The sequence below is a fragment of the Panthera uncia genome, chromosome A2, assembly GCF_023721935.1.
Source record: "Panthera uncia isolate 11264 chromosome A2, Puncia_PCG_1.0, whole genome shotgun sequence".
Taxonomy (NCBI): Eukaryota; Metazoa; Chordata; class Mammalia; order Carnivora; family Felidae; genus Panthera; species Panthera uncia.
In genome coordinates, this window is record NC_064816.1 from 92,426,268 (window position 1) to 92,447,364 (window position 21,097).

At 36.9% G+C, this 21,097-nt stretch overlaps 2 protein-coding genes across 2 annotated transcripts in view; one reads left to right on the forward strand and one right to left on the reverse strand.

The window, feature by feature from the left end:
- Positions 1–2,786, reverse strand: part of HEPACAM2 (HEPACAM family member 2) — a 39,177-nt gene extending 36,391 nt beyond the window's left edge. The window contains exon 1 of the mRNA XM_049642275.1: positions 2,553–2,786. Coding sequence (XP_049498232.1) covers positions 2,553–2,664 — 112 coding nt within the window. The 5' untranslated portion in view covers positions 2,665–2,786. The remainder of the gene's footprint in view (positions 1–2,552) is intronic.
- The window catches only part of VPS50 (VPS50 subunit of EARP/GARPII complex), a 143,063-nt gene that overhangs the window by 1,566 nt on the left and 120,400 nt on the right, over positions 1–21,097 (forward strand). The window contains exons 2-3 of the mRNA XM_049642870.1: positions 8,488–9,170; positions 16,183–16,251. Coding sequence (XP_049498827.1) covers positions 9,138–9,170; positions 16,183–16,251 — 102 coding nt within the window. The 5' untranslated portion in view covers positions 8,488–9,137. The remainder of the gene's footprint in view (positions 1–8,487; positions 9,171–16,182; positions 16,252–21,097) is intronic.

Sequence of the window (21,097 nt, forward strand, 5' to 3'; positions counted from 1 at the left end):
TCAAAACAGTAGTTTATTAGCTTAAAAAAATTAGCTTCATTTTGAAAATTTCTCAAGCTCTCTTTTCTAGTTTTATGAGAAAACCTAAGGAATTAAAACTACTGATTTTAGAAAGTTAACCTCTGTATGAACAAATAAACTTTAAGAAAATAAATGTAAAAAAGTTGATGAAATTTTAATTTCCTTTGATATTCCAAATAATTGGACTTAAATAAAAATTAAATTTTATTATTAGAGTCACTAACACCTACTTCCTAAATATAAAAAAGGAAAACTCTTAGACTTTTTGCATATAAGGCATTATACTAACTTGGAGAAACATTAATAATCCGAGGTACAATATTATAGCAATAATTTCACTTTTATGGACTCCCTTAAGCTGTATAACAACAGCACTATAAAAGACTGATCCAGTGGTAAGGAACACTTGAAGTCATATTGTGAAATTTATCTATATTCCAGCAACAAATATTCTGTAGACTAGTTGCACTGTATTGGATATAAACATCAGACTTCAAAAAGTGACCTCTAGCTGTACCTCAAAATAGTTGGCATTTACTTCCCCTTTATCATGTATAATATTAGCAAGCATAACACAACTATTGTTGACTGAAAATAAACTCCTGTATCTTTAGAGAAAATAGAAATTATGGAGTTGTACTTTGAATAGACTTCACAAACTACATTTTGGGCTTCAAATTAAAAAAAAAATTAATATTTATTTATTTTTGAGAGACAGAGAGAGACAGAGCATGAGCAGGGGAGGGATAGAGAGAGAGGGAGATAAATCTGAATCAGGCTCCAGGCTCTCAGCTGTCAGCACAGAGCCCGAAGTGAGTCTTGAACCCACGAACCACAAGATCATGACCTGAGGCAAAGTTGGAAGCTTAACTGACTGAGCCACCCAGGCACCCCTTGGGCTTCAAATTTTTAAGATTTTTTTCAAAAAGAAAAAACAATCAGGGGGGCACCTGGGTGGCTCAGCCAGTTAAGTGTTTGACTCTTGATTTTGGCTCAGGTCATCAACTCACTATTGGTGAATCCCACATCAGGCTCTATGCTGACAGTGTGGAGACTGCTTGGGATTTTCTCTCTCTCCCGTCCTACTCCCCTCACGCACTCTCTGTCTCTCAAAATCAATAAATAAACTTAAAAAAAAAAGAAAAAACAATCAGATATCCAATATTCTAAAAGCAAAAAGATTTCCACATTACATATGGTCTTTACAACACACTATCAATGGAGAAAAGTGAATTTACATATGAATAACTTAAGGGATAACCGCTTTAACTACTTATGAACATGCTATTTCTCTAAAGTACATTTTAATTTTATTTTAGTCAAAATCTTCAAATAAATTGTCTATAAGTTCTTCTTAAAGCCAATTACAAAAATATCACTTAATGAAATGACAGCATTCCTATTGTTATACAGTTAAAAATAAGTGGGGGCACTGACACATAGGATACTTTCAGAACCCAGAAAAATGCACAAAGGCAAGAAGTCTGTTATGGTAATTGTTTATTTTTTCTAAGAATTTCAAAAACTAAAAACTACATAGGCTTGAGTTTGACAACATAAACACTGGGACAATCACAACTATGGGAAATTCAAACACTTCTTAGAAAAATTTACAACTGAACATTTCAAATATGTGGGATATATACAACATTAGGTATAAATTTGAATAATAATCACATTTATAGTGAAAACTGTAACAAAAGATACCAGTGAAAGCAAGGCTTGAAACTACTGAAAAAGGCTAACACTTAAATTATTTAGCTAATCTGTTCTTATAATTTAAAGAATAAAGTATTTTTTAAGTCCCTATCTATTGACTATAGATAAAACAAGAAATGAACTTGACTTTTAAACCTGATAAGTAGGAAGAATGAAAAACAGAACACCTAGTGAAAAAAATTGACATAAAATAGTAGGAATGTTGAAGGAAGACTCAAACTCTAAGACTAAAGAGGAGAATGAGGGGAAAACAGTAAAGTCAAGAAAAAAAAATAGGACTAGCCATTGGGCAAAGAGAAAGGCTAAAGGTATTTGGAGAAATTATACTTAACACATTTTTCCCTATTGTGTATAAAATATTTTTTGTAACTTTGAAAACATACCTTTTCTGCATTTTGTGATAGGTAACTCAAATGAAGTAGAGCTGACAGTTTACTACAATATCTTTAATTAAAATCATTTTCATAAACTGTTTCAAGTTGCACTAAAATCAGTCACAAATTTATGGCCTATGTGAATACTTGCCAAAATAGAATGCATTAAAGACTATTAAATCTATATGTAAACTGTAAAAAGAAGAAATTCATTCAGTTTTTAGGTCTTTAATGAATGCTGTTGACAATAAATGTTGTTCTAAGAAAACCACAATCATCTACTTATTGAGCCTCATTTCTCCTAAAATGTTCTGGTTCTTTTCTGGAACAAAGTGTGTTATTGTTTAAAAGGTTCTGAGCTGTTTTTCAATTATCTGAGTGAATCTGCAGCTTAAAGCAAATATTTACCTTATGCCCACAATTAAAGAAAACCCAAACAACAGCTGAAACACAATTCATGCAGTGCCTTACCTAAGAGAAGGAGGTATATTTTGCACTGAAAGATCCCAACCGTGCTGCTGAAGGACTCCATGAAAGCATCCTGTCCCATGCATACAGTGCCCTGTTCCTGGTGGCAACTTGGTTCATGGACCAGCAGCTGGTGGTTTATTTGCTAGGGAAATTAGCAGTGAGGTAACAGACCCTATCCTGTCTCTTGCTTCTGTGATTTGAATACAGAATGAATGTGTATACAAAGGACACAGGGAGTGGGAACACCTGTTATGTGCTCTGCAAGAATACCGGCTTATGACTTTAGAACAGCTTTTTAGCGATTATCAGACTATCAGTAATTGTCAGTGTATTTCATGAATCATTCTTAGTTATTAATAATCACATGAAGGAGAACATCCTTTTGGGTGACTTTACTGAAAAATAGTATGCTTTCATAATGAGAGAATATTGTGAAATTTCCTGAAAAATGTAAGTTGGTTTCCTATCAGGCGAAAACTATGCCATAATTTTGAAATTAAAATTCTTTTTCTATGAAAATTGAAGTATTTCATATATCTGCTAAATAGTTATAAATCAAGTCACTAAGTAACATGTAAAAATTATACTAAAGAATTAAAACAGAGCACTGAATATCTTTAAAACTGATTTTTTCTATGTAATATTTTCTATTACAAATGTCTGGCATGGTTTTATTCAATCTATGGATTCATGTTATTTTTAAAAGCAAACCGCAGGTGTGTTTCCAAGTGACAGTGAATCATGGACCATGCATAATTATAATGAAAACAGATAATATCTGAAGCTACATTTTCACAGCTGAAGCATAGAGGAAGTAAACCAATGGCCCAGAGAAGCTCTTATAGTCTCTGCTGTGGTGTCAGGGCTATAGCTTTTCAGCCTGGCTTCTTCATTGCCATGGGAGCAAGCAGCCTTAGCACTTCCTCTTAATTTGCTAAGTTATAAGTTAACTCCCATTTAATTTCATTTATTGCAAGAAGGCTCTAGTCCAAGACTTCCACTACATAAAGTATGTAACAAAAGCATGTAACATAAAGCATATAACAAAGTATGTGAGAAAATCTGCACCAAATCCAGCAAAATTTCCTAGCGTAAATCATTTTTAACCATAAAGGCTCACTTGAAGGAGTTAAATGATAAGAGGAAAGAGATTCCCAAGCGTAATTAAGGGTTAAAAAAAAAAAAAAAGGAATGATAGTTATTTTGGAATCCAAGTTTTGAAACACTTTTTGCATTAAGGCTCCCAACACTTCCAGAAATGCTTCTATAGGCAAAGAGAGAGAGAGAGTAAGTGACTTTTGGAAAACCTGAGGCCTCTCCAGAGGTCATTTTATGATCTCTCCATGATTCGGAAAAACAGCCAGAGCTTCCTCCCAGGTAATTACTATAGCACAGTTTTCTCTGTGGTGCCTCTAAATCTTGGACATGTATCTACTGCAGCACTTATCTCACTAATCTCAATTAATTTTATTGCATGTTTATTTTTGCTCTGGGCAACTCCAATACAGAAACCCGTCGAATTTGTTATGGATCCTTAGCACCTACCTGGTGCCTAACTAGTATTTTTGTTAAGTTGTTCCCTGAGAAATAAACGCCAAATGCTCGTTGGCCCATGTCTTCTGATTCTCAGCTGATGTTAAGAAGTGCATATAATTTTAATATTGGTTTGTACAAAATATAATTCAGAAATATAGATATCACATAGATTTCCCTCATATCTTTTAAGTCAATATTAATCTCTAATTGTCTTTTTAAAATAATCCCTTTCCCGTGTTTTTCGAACCCAGTGCTGGCACATAAGGAAACCTTTTGGGCCCTAGGCAAAATGAGAGACATGAAGACAATGTAGTGATGTTTTTTCTTAATGTTAGGTTTACTCAATATAAAGGGCTGATTTTTATTCTGAGATTTTTTGTTTCTTTTGCATGATATTTTAAAATGTCCTTTATTTTATGAAATAGGTGATAACAGACACTATATAAACAAATGCCAAAATGAATCATAGTTGTGATCTTTTCATGTCATGGCACACACGGAAAAACGGCCACACCTGTACCTAACGCCTGGGGAAAGTGCTACGTGGCATATGCAATGCAAGGCGCCCTCTAGTGGCGGGTGGTGGGCATAAACTCTTACGGGTCCCAGTCATTTCTAAATACAGGATGTTTGCACAGGAAGTCGTACAAGGTAATGATAAAATAGAACTTCAACTGTTGTCAATTTTTACATGGTTGCTGAAAATGGTTTAAAGTGCTTTATTATTATATAAGAAATTTCCCACCATCAATATCTCACATTTGACTTGTAACCCACAGAGGGGTTCTGCTGTACTATAGTTTTCAGTGGCCTATTTATTGATCTTAGTTATAATTACATTTAAAGTGAAAAGTCTGATTAATCAATCTATATCCATGGTGATTAAACTTCAAGCAATGAGAGGCACCTGGGTGGCTCAGTCAGTTGAGTGTCCAATTCTTAATTTCAGCTCAGGTCATGATCCCAGGGACATGGGATTGAGAACCATGTCAGGCTCTGATCTAAGCATGACTGCTTAAGATTCTCTCTCTCTGACTCTCCCCTGTCTCTAAAGTAAAAAAAAATAAAATAAAATTTCAAGCAATGAAAGGAGTCACTGTGTTGGGGGGAGATTTTAGGGAAGGGCTTTTTTGCAGCTTTTCACGTCACACTATTTATCCTCTAGTTTAAATTGTAAATAAGATTGGTCTTGTTTCATAAGGCAAGCAGTCTGCTACATGCATTTCAAACCCCTGCATTCATTATTTATTAGTAGCATATGAATATTTTGGAATGGTAAGAAGAATTGGAAAAGTGGTAAAATGCCAATGCCAAGGTCAACGTAGAATAGTGGGGACTAAGAACTGGTGAAAGAAAGCACTGTCTTATGTTGTAATTAGATTTCAATTTACAGGTTATTGGAAAGACCTGGCTTCTAGAGGAGGCCATCGCAATCGCCTCTGGCTGTGCTGGTGTTCACTCCTGTACAGTTCTGTCTCCCAGAAGCCTAGGTCTCCTTATGTGGCTGCTAAACGACTATGTAGCAGTCTTCCTTCCTGGGCTCTTCTCCAGGTCACTGCTTTACCTTCAGTAAGTGTTTTTGTTTTTGTTTTTGTTTTTGCTACTCCTTGCTCCGAAAGTGTAGTTACTTCATCCTGGAGAGGCCACAACTTTGTGCTGCTTTCATGTTTATAGGATGATTTGAAATGTATCTTCCTAATCAAACCAGCTTTTATTTAAGTTTCCAAAGGCTCCTTTTGTTTGGGCCACCAGAAATATGCCCTTATCCTACTTTCCTGCTAATGCTGCTGCCTTGTCCAGATCAACTTAAACTCTTTGCTCTCATGTTCCAAAAATGGGGCTGTCACTCCTTTACCAAGGGCCTACCATCCAGGAAGCCTTTCTTAAGACTTATTGGCAGGCCATCCAAACTTTCCACTAGTTTACTCTGGCCTACCACTAACGTCCTTCAGGGAAATATGAAAGTCCTAAATAAGCCTTACATTCATTTTTGAAAAATGGAAATGAGATAACATGCTTCACCTTTTAAAAAGTGTCCTTTAGGGCTCTAGGTTTGTTTGTTTAGTTTAGGGAATTAAAAATGCATCACGTATGGCTCAATTATTTTCTATCATGTTAGGGTACGCTGAATTAGAAAATATAGTTTATTTAGACAATAGCACTGATTTACTTTACATGTTTTCAACATTATAGTTACAGCCTTTAAACTTTTAGAAGACTGGATTGTTCATTTCTTTTTAGTTTATAAGAAATAAACTAAAACTTAAGAGTATTAGAGTAAAACAAAGTTTTAATGCTTTCTTGACTTTTCAGGGTCACGGAGATACAGAAAACTCTCACTTCCCCGATTTGGCTGATAGAAAAAGACAAATACATGGAATAAAAAAGTTTTTTGTTTTGTCACTTGTAACTTTGTGTATTGACTATATAAAGGGAAAATTCTGGGTTTGGATATGGGTTCTAGTTCTGACTCAAGCTCTAATTTTAAAATGTGTGACCTTGAAACCTGAGATGGAAAAATTTTCTCATTTCTAAAGAATGGATTTGAAATTCTAGAGCTGGCTGCCTATAAGAATCACTGAGGATCTTAAACAAAGAACCTAAAAGAAAACATTAGCAATGGCAGACTCTGCCAGTGAATTTGAACGGTCAGGTTTGAGAACTACTGGTCTTGGATCAGCTATAATATATGCTTTTCAACTAGACTGTAAACTCTTTGAGGACTGAGACTGTATATTACTAAAGTGCTTAGTGTAGTGTCGCCTAGTGCCTAACAATCAAAAATTGAATTGGGTTTCATTTTACATGCCAATATAGTCAGCAGTTTCTGTTTCTTTTGGTTCTTTCAGAGACTTTTAAATATTGAAGATTTTCATACAGTAAGAACTGCCTGGCAATAAAGACCAGAGCAGGTAAAGAATAAACTAAACTAGGGTTGCCCAAAAGTACCTGGAATTTTTTATGGGGTACAAATAACAGAGAAGCATATAGGTAAACATAATTTCAAAAAGAACTGTTAAGCACGACAGAAGTATGCACAGGGTGGTTCTTTTGGAGCAGAGAACTGGGAAGAATTGTGACTAGAATACTTCATAATTGTAAGGTGTTTTACAATGTATAAATTGCATTCACCTACATCATCTCATTTATGCTTACAAAAACCCTAGGTCAAATATTACAACCTCATTTGTAAAAATGAGACAAAGACAAAAGACAAGACACTGAAGTCAAATAATAATTTCAGAACTGGAAATAACCTCTGTAAGTTCCTCTAAACTTCAGTCATTTGCAAACTACTTTTATTATTTTTGCCATATCTTAGTACCACCCATACTATTTTTTTTACCGAAGTTTTTCATTAGTTTGGCACACTTCAACACTTTTTCAGTTGTCCTAAGAAATACTTTTGAAATCATGGGTTTCTGATAAACATTAATTAAAAGTAAATTTAAAAAGAATTATTGCTACCACTCTTCAGGACTCACTCTGCAACACCATACATGAAATTCTTACTTAAAGCAACATCTTGGGGACGTCTGGGTGACTCAGTTTGTTAAGTGGCCCACTTTGGTTCTGGTCATGATCTTGCGGTTTATGGGTTTGAGCCCCATGTCGGGCTCTGAGCTAACAGTGCAGAGCCTGCTTGGGATTCTCTCTCCCTCCGTCTCTGTCTGCTCCCCCCTGCCTTGTGCTTTCTCTCTCTCTCTCTCAAAATAAATACATAAACTTAAAAAAACCCAACATCTGCATAATCAGTCCTTCAGTTTCTGCTTGCATGTCTGCAGTAATCTCAGACAAGTTACTTAGTTTCTCCATACCTTAGTTTCTTCATCTTTAAAATGGGGATAATTGAAAAAAAAAATAAAATGGGGATAATTGTACCAACCCCATAGGATGCTTATGTGGATAAATGAGATAATATATGTAAAGCTATTAGCAGAGTTCTTGACATGTAGTAAGCGCTCAATAATTGTTACCTGTTGTTAGTGCTGGGTCGCTTCCCCCCCCCCCCCCCCCCCCCGGTGTTCTCATAACTAGAACTTTTTTTTTTTTTTTAATTTTTTTTTTAAGTAATCTCTACACCCAACATGGGACTTGAACTCACAATCCCAAGATCAAGAGTCACATGTTCCACCAACTGAGCCAGCCAGGTGCCCCTGGAAAGTTCTTCCTTAAATTAAACCCGAAAGACTCTTCTACCTTCCTCAATTTAACTGAATTGCTAAAAGTTGAAATGAGAACTTTAAAGTGACATGTGTACTTATTATTGTTGCATTTTCCATCTTGACTTGCCTTAGATTAGGAAGGTAGTGAAATAAATAGGTAGGGGTTAAATCTTTGGGTTTTATAGTTTTTTTTTTTGCAGTGGATGCCAAGACTGAGGAAGAACAGCCCTAACCCCGAACAGCTGCCTATTGGACAACCTGGACCACACCTTTCTTCAGGCCAAGCCCAGAGCCAGCTAGAGAGTCCCAGGTTCTCAGGTCACTTCTGGGAGACTGCCTTCCCTTAAGTTCCTGTCACGTCAATCTCAGGTCCTCCCACCCCGCCCGTCTCTACTAGGTGGGGTTTCCTCCATTATACTCTTAGGGGAATCACGTCAGTCTGGTTTATATACTGTCTTCTCAATGCTTGTTCCTGTCGTTCAATGCCTGGTCACCTACGAGTTAGCTTTTCGTTTTATCAATGGAGTTACCAAGGGCAAGGAATTCGGTAAAGACAGGCGGTCGCCGTGGTCACTCAGAGCAGCAAGATTTTCAGGCTTAACTGAAGCGTCCACTGTTTTGCTTGCTGGGAAATGTAGTACCTGGGCTGTCCTCTCCTCTTCATTGCGGGTGTCGGTGGTAGCCGGAAGACTACAATTCCCAGCATGCTCAGGGAAAGAGAGAGGATGACCAGGGTCGGCAGCTCCACGTGACTACTCACTATGGCTTCCCTGTGTACCGGCCAGCTGTCTGGTGTTTGGGCGTGATTTGTCAGTTCTTTGCCACAGAATACCCCTTTCACGATTTCGACATGCAAAAAATCAAATCTCTTATGACCCGACAGGTAAGTCGCAGAGGCTGAAGCAAAGGCCTCCTTCGTTTCTGCTGGTAGAGAAGTCTAGATGGTCTGTCTCTGGACCGGGACGGGCGGACACCTAAGGTATGGCTGGTGGCAGGTGTCAGGGGCACTGGAAAGTCGGGGCACACCCTGGAAAACTAATCTGAGCCGCCCTGATCGGAGCTCTGCTCAGGCGGGTAGCGGCGTCCCAGAAACATTCCTTTAGATAAGGTCAATGAGGGAGTTTCAATGAAGGCTATCTTGGTTTCCCTTCCTCTCCCTTTTGCCGTCGTTCCAGTGACAGTCCCAGCTGCCTGCAGGACTCCCTTTATCCAGGCTGCCTGTCGTCTCTGAGCAGGTGGCCTGGGTAGGCGGGTGAGGTCTGTGCAATAGAGATGACCTGGAAAGAGTGAAAAAAAGTGGATGAGTTGAAGACAGAATTGGTAGCTTGGTGACTTTGGGCAAGTTCCCAAACCTTATAGCCTAAATTTCCAGATGCTAAAATGAAAATAATTATTTTTGTTAATCTTATCTTACAATTCTGAGAGTCACCAATAAGTTAATGCGTGAGAAATTATACTTAAAAAAATCATTGTTATGGTAAAATAATGGTCTTTTATTTTTTGCCACAATGATAATTCATGAATAGAAAACTTTGCTTTTTATTCCATCTCATAAATGTTATGGACTTCCTAGTCATGTCTCAGCTTTCTTCAAGCAAGAAATTATGACTTTAGATATCTTTATTTATTCAACTCTAATATTTCACCGTAATTGACCATACTTTATTACTTTTATATGAGAGAAGTTAATTCAGGGTTGTAAATTAGAGATTTTGAGAACTTTGGAGAATATGAAGGATAGTCATTTAGTGAAAGTTTCATTTGTGAGTTAGGTTTGTTGTTTATTAGAAAACAGATTCCAAATTAAATTCTTATTTGAGAATTCAGAATTTGAGAGATACCTGAATAGGTTACAAATGGTAGATATCTTGTGAAGAATACATGAGTCCTACGTGATTATTTTACTCCTCTTAAATTGTATTGTTAATGTCACAAAAATAAAATTAAAAAGTTCTGTGAATAATAAAAGATTTAAGTAAGTGGCGATCCCTCACATTTGTTGAGTACTGGTATATGGTTCATACCACTTGTTACTCAGGGATGTTTGCATCTTGCTCCATCCAGTAGTAGCTCTGTGACCTTGAAGAAGTCACCTTTTTTGAGCATTTGTTTCCACATCTTTAAAATAGGGATGATAACACGTATCTCATGGTGTCAGATTGATGGTGATGTTCATATGATATGATGAAGCTAAAGAGATCAAGGAGTTAACACAGCATCTGGGTCTTACGAAGGAAGTGCTTGATCACAGAGTTCATCTCAGTGGCTGCACTGATGCTGAGAAAGCAGGAAAACTGGAAGCAGGCTGTTGCAGTAACAATAGTAGATGATTTCAGGCTGACTTTTGGTATCTGTTTGCTTTTTTTTTAGTATCTCTTTAATTTTTACACCAATATACATTATATCACTACTACTCCTAAACTGCTTCTAGAATGCTGAATTTGGACTTTTGTACATCAGCTAAATTTGGTCTTCTGTCATGTTGTTTGCCATATAGTTCAGTGTAGTCATCACTGTATAGCAACATTGGTTGTTTTATTGGTTTTTAACCTTATTTTGTAATACTGGAGGGAGAGATAAAACACAAGTCCAGATACCCGTGATATGTTTAGATCTCCTAAATGTAGTGAATTGTTGTGTAAATGGTGACTCTTCAGCCTCAATCAGTTGCTTATTGGACTTGAGCAGCTCAAATCAGTGCTTAGGATAGAAAAACCCTAAAGAACACATACAAAATAACTGGAACATACTGTGTAAAAAGTGAAGTAAAGTTAGAAGTTTTACACAGATTTTAAAAGTCATCCTAATTATATTTATTTATGGCTTGACTTCCACATATTTAATCGTTACGAATACACATTTCATAAATCTTTAAGATGTGAAAATAGAGTGCTGCCTGGAGTTACATTGGGAGATTTTTATTTAGTAACATTTATTATTGGGTTAAATGTAGTAGTATTACAATACATATACACAAAGATGTTTCTTTTTTGTGAGGCTAAAGAATATACAAATAATATTGTTAATGTGGAGAGATATGAAAGGTCTATGAAACTTACGGTTTTTTTTTGGCATTTCAGCTTTGCAAGGATCTTGCTTTGGAAAAGAGTGGGAGGGTGGGCTTTGTTAGCTCTGTTTATTTATATGAGGTCTGTTGTACAGCTTTCTCTATTATGCTGGCCTCTGTTTTTTCAATTCATTCAACAAATGTTTACAGAGCACTATGTGCCAGGCACTATTCTAAGTTTGGGGGTGTGCAGCAGTGAACAAATCAGACAAGTGCTCAGGCAGACATAGGGATTAATGCTTTGGAAGAATAGGGGATAGGGAGGTCTGGAAGTTGTTGGCAATTTGTGGTTGTTGATAATTTTAGATAGGGTGGCTGTGGAAGGCCTCACTGAGAAGGTGACATTTGAGTAAAAACCTGAAGGAAGTGAGGAAGCAAACCATGTGGATATTTGGGAAGGAGCATTCCGGGTGGAAGGAAGAGCAAATGTGGAGGCCTTGAGGCAGGACCATAGCTGAGGAACAGAGGCCAGTGTGGGTGGAGTAAAGTGAGGAGAAAATAGTAGAAAATGAGGTTGGGATGAGAGCCGAAAGCAGGAAGCCGGATCACACAGGACCTCATCGTGACCTCATCTCCTACTACTTTTTTCCTTACTAATAGCAAAGCCATGCTTCCATTTTGATTGAAATAGCAAGCAGAGGAGTGATGCCATTTTACATATGTGGACTTCACAAAGACATTTTTGGCCTCTTTTATTTACTTATTTATTTTTTTAATGTTTATTTATTTATTTTGAGAGAGAGTGAGGGAGGTGCAGAGACAGGGAGAGAGAGACAATCCTAAGCAGGCTCCTCACTGCCAGCAAAGACTGGCCTCTTTTTAAAGAATAGGTTGAAGAGGGAAAAAGAGCAAAAAAAGGGAGAACAATGAGGATGCTATTGCAGTATCTGAATGAGAGAGGATGTGGGCCTTATACAGAGTCCTCGTGGTGGAAGGATTGAGAAGAGGCTGGATCTGTGGGTATATTGTAAATTTAGAGTTGACAGGACTTCTTGACAGATCAGATTTGGGCTGTGAGAGAAGGAGAAGCATTAAGGTTGATTCCAGATGGTTTGGCCCCCTCAATTAGAATTGCCATTTAACGAAATGGGTAAGGCTGAGGAAGGAACAGATTCAGGGAAGGCAGAAAGTTTTTAGACTTGCTTTTTAAAAGCCTCTTTTAGATATTTAAGTGGCAAGATTAAAAATAGGCACTTGGCTAAGAGTCTGAATTTCTGAGGAGAAGCACAGGATATAGATAAAAATTGGGGACTTAAAAACATATATAAGGTATATAAAGTGGCTAAGATCACCCATGGATTGAGTGTGGATATAAAACAGTCCATGGTTGGAGCTTTTGAGATTTCAATGCTGGAAGGTTAGGGTGGATCTAGCAAGGCAAACTGAGAAGGAGCAGCTGGTGAGGTAAGACCGCAGCATCTCAAAGACCACCTGTCCCCTATCAGACACTGAATAAATATTTGTTGGATAAATGTTGGATAAAGACAACAACCAAGTAGTGTGGGTCCTGGAAGCCACGTAAAGAATTGAAAAGAGAAAGGAGTGATCACCTGTGCTAAATGCTGCAGCAGATGGGTGGCAGAAGGTGAGAATGAGCTTTGGATCAAGCAGCATGGAGGTCATTGGTGACCTGACAATAGCACTTCTCATGAAGTGGTGGGGAGGAAAGCTGGATTAGGTGGGTTAGAGAGAAATTGAGGACTGAGTATAGCCACTACGTTGAATTTTGCTGAAGAGAGAAAGAGGCAGAAATCACCTCACATGCTCCTTTGATCATTGGGACATTTAGTTGCTAGTCTCATAAATGGAAATAGAAGATTCATTTAGGCATAATAGAAGTAGTCTGAATTGTTAAAATGTGCTTTGGGCAAAGAAAAGTGCAGAGGCAGGTATTTTTAAAAAAACTTTTTTATTTATATATTTTAAATTTACATCCAAATTAGTTAGCATATAGCACAACAATGATTTCAGGAGTAGATTCCTTAATGCCCCTTACCCATTTAGCCCACCCCCTCCACAACCCATCCATTAACCCTCTGTATGTTCTCCACATTGAAGAGTCTCTTCTGTTTTGTCTGTCTCCCTGTTTTTATATTATTTTTGCTTCCCTTGCCTTATGTTCATCTGTTCTGTGTCTTAAAGTCCTCATATGAGTTAAGTCATATGATATTTGTCTTTCTCCAACTAATTTCACTTAGCATGACACCCTCCATTTCCATCCACATAGTTGCAAATGGCAAGATTTCATTCTTTTTGATTGCCGAGTAATACTCCATTGTATATATATACTACATCTTCTTTATCCATTCATCCATCGATGGACATTTGGGCTCTTTCCATTTGGCTATTGTTGAAAGCACTGCTATAAAAATGGGGGTGCATGTGCCCCTTTGAAATAGAATCCCTGTATCCCTTGGATAAATACCTAGTAGTTCAATTGCTGCGTTGTAGGGTAGTTCTATTTTTAATTTTTTGAGGAACCTCCATACTGTTTTCCAGAGTGGCTGCACCAGTTTGCATTCCTACAAACAGTGCAAAAGAGATCAGAGGCAGGTATTATTTATGCTGAGCTTTGTATAAATTTAAACTGAGAAAATTTTCAAAACAAATACTAAATATAAAAGAAAATCAAATAATGGTTAATGATTACAGTGAGTTTCAATTTCGTAAAAGCAGAGTACTGCAGTTATAACCATGAATTCCTGCTTTAGAGAAGTAAAGATAAAAATGATTTCTTTTTTGTCAATAGAAATTTATAAACTTGCTAATAAACTTGCTAATCTTAAAATACACATGAGTGTCAGATGTTGTGCTCTGAGACATTTATGTGAAAAATACAGGTGAGTGTCAGATGTGCTCTGAGACACTTATGTAATTCCTCATTTCTGTTTTGATAAAAGAGAAGCATTTCTCTGTGATCACAGTAATATTCAGAATAATGGTTAGCACTTAAAGAATGCTTGTCATATACCAGACACTGTTTTTGGCCTCCCACATACATTATCTCCTTTACTCCTTACCACTGGCCTCTGCATTATTGTCACCATAATTAGAATATAAAGACAGGCAAGGTAGGTAAGTTGTTCAAGACCACAGAGCCCATTCCCTGCATCACTGAGTTCCCGTGCTTCCCAACATGTAATAGGGTTTCCAATTTTTACGACTTTTATTTTGTACATTTGTTAGAAAGTTGCCATATAGTATTAGCAGATTATTATATGGGGTGACTAATCTGGAGGTAAGGCCCTTTCCTAGATATTAGTGTGTATCACTTTACATTTAAGGCATTGGTTTCTTTACTGAGTAGCTCTGGGGAAAGAGAAAATTACATGTGATATATTCCTCCAAGAATTTCTGTTGGATTGATTACACAAATCTGTACTTTTAAAAATATTTATTTAAAAGGCATGACAGTTATATTTTTAAAATATATTTTAGGGGTGCTCATGCTTTTGAATCAAATTATGAAGTTTTACACTTGTGCGTTTATGTATATATATGTGCATGTATGTGTGTATGTGTGTGTGAGAGAGAGAGGGAGAGGGGTAGAAAGAGAGAATATGAGAGAGAATGAAAGTGAGAGAAACCTGGGTGTGGAGTCTTCTGGGAGTAATGGAATACTTGGGAGTGGGGCAAAGCACCTGCTGTCATAAAAAATTGTAGTCATGACTGGCCATATTATAATAGGGAAGATAGAATACATGGCTCTATAGTTTAAAAATAAGCAAGTTCTGCTCTAACTCTCAAATAGTCAACCTAAGTAAACCATATATTTTGGCTACTAAGGACATCAAAGGACCAATATAAGGTACCTAAAGGACAAAACTCACCTCAAATTTATGCATCAGCTAATTTTGCTCACAGTTTTTTCAAATGTTTATTTATTTTTGAGAGAGAGAGACAGAGTGCAAGCAGGGCAGGGGCAGAGAAGGAGACAGAAATTGAAGCAGGCTCCAGGCTCTGAGCTGTCAGCCTGGAGCCCCATCCAGAACCCCCACCACTCTGAGATAGTGACCTGAGCTGAAGTCGGAAACTTAACCAACTGAGCCACCCAGGTGCCCCTCACAGACTAATATTTACAGGGATTTTAGTTATCTGCTTTGAATAGCCTATGTTTAAAAAGAGGCTTTCAAAGAAAAGTTAGATTGCTAACTTCTTTCTGTCTTGTTCACTTTCCCTGGTACAAATGAGACTTTCAGAGTCCCTCAGAAGATTGTGCATATAGAAATTACCAGGTACCAGGGAGCTAAAGAACAGTAGAAAGCAGCAAGATAGGAGATTTGTTATACAGTACAAATTGGGTGCATTGGTGAGAAATAATCAGGTAGAATCAAGGGATTACTTACGTATTAATTAAGCAATTAGCATTATTTAAAAGTCTTTGATTAGCTCAATTGGTTGGTGTATTATAGCAGAGAATCATAATACTTGTTCCTTTTTATCAGGTGAATTTGGTAATGATTAATAGATAAGTCCTTTTATAGAATGCTTTTTGTCACCCAATTTTCTTTTCTTTTCGTTGTTTTTAAACTATGGTTAAATTAGACTTCAGCCATTAGTTATGAAGATGTCATATCATATTTTTATTTTAAACTTCCAAAAGTACATCTTTACTTGATTTAATAATACTATTATTAAATACTATTTAATATCATATTAATACATATTAAGTATATTAAGTGACAGCTGTTTTTAGAACATACGTTCTGTATATTTTAAAGCAGGAAAATTTCTGTTTTTAATGGTGATTTCTATTTTAGTAAATATGTTCTATCATTTTATAGTTCTGCAGCAGAATTAAAATTCTTTTTATTATTATTTTTTTAAGGGTCTGAAAAGCCCTCCGGAGAACCTTAGTGATCTTGGTGCCATTGAGAGCCTCCGGGTCCCTGGAAAGGTATTGATCTATATGTGTGAGCGTGACTTTTCACTTCCTTAAAAAATAATATTGCCTTTGGATAATAACTGATTCACAGAAGCCTTTCCTTCCCACAGGAAGATGGTAGTTATGATAAAACTAGGTAAATTTTTTTTAAAAAAAAAATTTTTTTTTTTTCAACGTTTATTTATTTTTGGGACAGAGAGAGACAGAGCATGAACGGGGGAGGGGCAGAGAGAGAGGGAGACACAGAATCGGAAACAGGCTCCAGGCTCTGAGCCGTCAGCCCAGAGCCTGACGCGGGGCTCGAACTCACGGACCGCGAGATCGTGACCTGGCTGAAGTCGGACCCCCAACCGACTGCGCCACCCAGGCGCCCCAAAACTAGGTAAATTTTTATAGTATAGTGGGCTTGGGGCTTGTTTTTGCTTTCATTACTCACTGGGATGCAGTATGATTCATTATAGTGAAACAGAAAAATGCAAAATTGATAAATTTAGAATTTATTATTGTATCAAATTCTTAGCCTGAAACCAGTTTTAAATGTATATATGGAACTTATTGATTTATATGCTGTAATTTGGAGAAATAAAATGAAATAATTTACTTTTTATGCTGTAACATTTTGAGCCAAATATATTTTTGTTATGGAGCAGACATTTTTGAGTAAGTAGCTAAAGCATAGTTTATAATAAATTATAAATATCTTAGATTTTAATCTCCTGATTCATGTGAACTTATGTTTACATATTTTAATAGGTGTTACTTGAAAGCTAGTTGGCTTTCCCTCAGGAGAATTATTAACCATTGTTAAAAAAAACAAAAAACAAAAAACAACCGTGCTGTTCCTCACTCTGGGATATTGCCATTTGAAGCTGCCTTGGTGAATAGCGGCTCCATCACAGATCAAAGCATTGTCTTCTGAATGTCTGCTCTTGTGATTTTCAATTTGAGGATGATATTTCAAAATACTATTTGTTTCCTGTGTCTGGCATCTTAATACATAGGGCTTGTTTCTCTTGGTCAGCAATCATAAGTCCTCTCATGACGCCTCAGTGTCAGCTGCTCAGGAGAGTGATTTCCCATCCCCGTGAGGAGCCTTATCCCCTAATGTGAATTTTGTATTTACAGCTTAGGCTTTATTTGGGAGCAGACCCAAACATATTCTCCAAATATGATAATATTCCAGCCAGCTCTTTTGCATGAAATGACTTTGACAAAAACCTTAAAGAGGCATTTTGAATAGTTTTATATAATGTTATAAAAGATTATTGCATGTGATGAAATTGGGAACTAAGCAATAACCATAAATCCTAATTGACAATTCTTTTTATTTCTTTGACTCTAGAAAAAAAGATTATCATGCATTATAAACATGCCTTAAATTGGATTGCGTTAGATGTTGTATTGCGTAAGAACTTTGTTGTTTTTAAACCTTGTGTGAACTTTGTTGTCTTTTTTTTTTTAATGTTTATTTATTATTTTGAGAGAGAGAGACAGAGCACAAGCCAGGGAGGGGCAGAGAGAGAGGGAGACACAGAATCGGAAGCAGGCTTCAGGCTCTGAGCTGTCAGCACAGAGCGCAATGCTGGGCTTGAACCCACAAACTGTGAGATCACGACCTGAGCCCACGTCGGCCATTAAACTGACTAAGCTACCCAGGCACCCCTGTTGCCTTTTACACTGTGCACCTTGATGTTTTTCCAGTACTTGTAGGTAGTGAATTTATAATGATCTCATTACCCAGTCTCCTCACTGACCTCCCCACCCGCAGCCCCATCAGTGGCTTGTGGTATGTAATTTGAGGTGACTGCTTCTGGGTGGAGAGGCTAGTCTGGGATCATATGATCAGGGTATGTATATGATTCAGGTGATGATTAAGCTTGGGGCATTGGTCTGATTGACACTCACTAAGAAGCTAAGTTAAATTATAAAATAATTAATAGTAAAATTAGTATCATGGCATTGGGCTTAAATGTAGCCTTACTCAAGAAAGCTCATAAGTCCTTGTGCTTGTTCTGTTCTCTCTGTGCATTCTCTGGAAACATCACAAGTGCTGCAGGGTGAGCTGACTGCTGCCTTCTCCTCTGCGTATTTTTGAGACTTTAAGAGTTGCTGGATCAGGAGAGTAGTGAAACTCCAGTCAGTACACCAAGTTTGAGATGGGTGAAGTTCCTACTCAGGACTGAAATTAAGAGTTAAGAAGACTTGTGTTCAGAAATGCCCTTATACAGTGTAGTTTGGTATAACTTTAATGCTGAGTATATGTTTCATAATTTAGATGTTATTTGAGCACCTGCATGGCTCAGTTGGTTAAGTGTCTGACTTCAGCTCAGGTCATGATCTCAAGGTTTGTGAGTTCAAGCCCCCCATGGGACTCTGTGCTGGAAGCTCAGAGCCTGGAGCTGCTTTGGATTCTGTATTTTCTTCTCTCTCTGCCCCTCCCCTGCTTGCACTCTGTTTCTGTCTCTGTCTCTCTCTCACAAAAACCCCCAAAACACTATTTAGATGTTACTCTATAGTTAGGTCATATATATAATATATATAATATATATAAAGTTTTTATTACATCCCCAGAATTTATTCATCTTCTGTCTAGAAGTGTGTACTTTTTGACCAACATCTCCCCATTTACCCCACCCCTCAGCCTCTGGTAACCATCATTCTGGTCTCTGTTTCTATGAGTTTGACTTTTTAAGATTCAGCATATAAGTGATATCATACAGTATTTGTCTGTCTCTATGTGACTTATTTTACTTAGCATAATGCCCCTCCTGGTCCACCCATGCTGTCACAAATGGCAGGATTTCCTTCTTTCTTATGGCTGAATAAAATTCCATTGTATATACGTACTACATCTTTATGTGTTCATCTTTTGACTGACAATTAAGTTGTTTCCATACCTTGGATATTGGAATGCTGCAGTGAACGTGGGAATGCATATATCTCCTTGAGATGGTATTTTCATGTCCTTTGGATATATATCCAGAAATGGGATTGCTGAATTTTTAATTATTTTGAGGAACCTTCATACTGTTTTCCATAGTGGCTGTACCAATTTATATTCCCACCAACAGCGCACAGGGTTCCTCTTTCTCCACATCCTCACTAATTTAAGTCATTATCTTTTGTCTTTTTGATGCTAGCCATTCTACCAGATGTGAAATGATACTGCATTGTGGTTTTGATTTGCATTTCCCTGATGATGAGTGATGGTGATATATATTTTTCATGATTTATTTTTTTAATAGAAGTATTATTTTTTTTAAGTTTATTTATTTATTTTGAGAGAGAGAGAGAGAGTGTATGTGCACATTGGGGAGGGCAGTGGGAGAGGGCAAGAGAGAGAGAGCATCCTAAGCAGGCTCTGCACTGTCAGCACAGAGTTCCACAAGGGGCTCAAATTCATGAAATGTCAGATCACAACCTGAGCTGAAATCAAGAGTTGGATGCTTATGTGACTGAACCACCCAGGTGTCCCTTACATGATTTATTTTCATACAGTTGTCTTAAAATTAGTGTCACGGCTAGTTCTTGATGATTGAACTTCTGTGGCTTCAAAAAACAACTTTTATATTGAGTTTTTTAAGTTGTTAAAAATATTTCAACAAAATGTAAAACATGAATTTAAAATTATTATTTTAAAATAACCTTTTCCTGTAATAAAAAGTTAGTATATACTGTGAACAAAAAATACGGTAAACAGAAAAAGATACCTAAAAAAATCACAAAAATCACCAACACAGTCAAGGTTAACTTTGCCTTCTGATCTTTTCCCCATGCATATTCAAAATTTTATTGAGCATCTATTTTGTGCTAGACATTCTCTAGGGACTGAATATAGCAGTAGACAAGAGAAAACTTCTCTGTTGCCAGAGAGCTTACCTAGGTTCAAGCAGAGGGAAGATAGGCAGTAAACAAGGTGATGCAAAGTATGACAAATACTATGAAGGAAATAGAGTGGTAATGTAGACTGTGAAGCTGGAGGCTCTTTCACATGGAGTAGTCAGTGTAGGTTCCTCCTTCCTTTTCTGTTTCAAAAATGGTTTCCTATAAATTATTCTGAAGCTTGGGTTTTAAACTTAGTGAAACGTATTGCAGAGAAAATGCTTGCAGTATATTACTAGGTTTAAAAAGCAAGCTACCCAGTTATTTGGCTTGGGTAGATATTTTTTTAACTTGATTTATACCTGTTACATTGCCTGTTATCAAAAAGACAAGAAATAACAAGTTGGCAAAGATACGGAGAAAAGGAAGCTCTTGTTTACCATTGGTGGGAATATACATTGGTACAACCACTATGGACAACAAAAAATTAAAAATAGAACTACTGTATGATCCAGCAATTCCACTTACAAGGAAAATGGAAACACTAAGTTGAAAAGATATATGCACCCTCATGTTTACAGCAGCGTTATTTACAACAGCCAAGACATGGAAACAACCTAAGTGTTCATAGATGGATGAATGGCTAAAGTAAGTGTGTGTGTGTGTGTGTGTGTGTGTGTGTGTGTGTGTGTGTGTACACACATATACACACAAATACATAACAATGGAATATTATCAGCCACAGACACGAATGCAGTCTTGCCATTTTTAACACTATGGATGGACCTTGAATGAATTTTACTGAGTAAAAAAAGTCAGACAGAGAAAGACCATATGATCAAATACCATATGATTTCACTTATATGTGGAATCTAAAAAGAAAACAAAACAAAAAAAGCAACAAGTCATAGATATAGAGAACAGATTGGTGGCTCCAAGAGGCAAGGGGTTTGGGGGTGGGCAAAATGGGTGAAGGGGTCAAGAAGTATTAACTTCCAGTTACAAAATAAATAAGTCATTGGGACATAACATACAG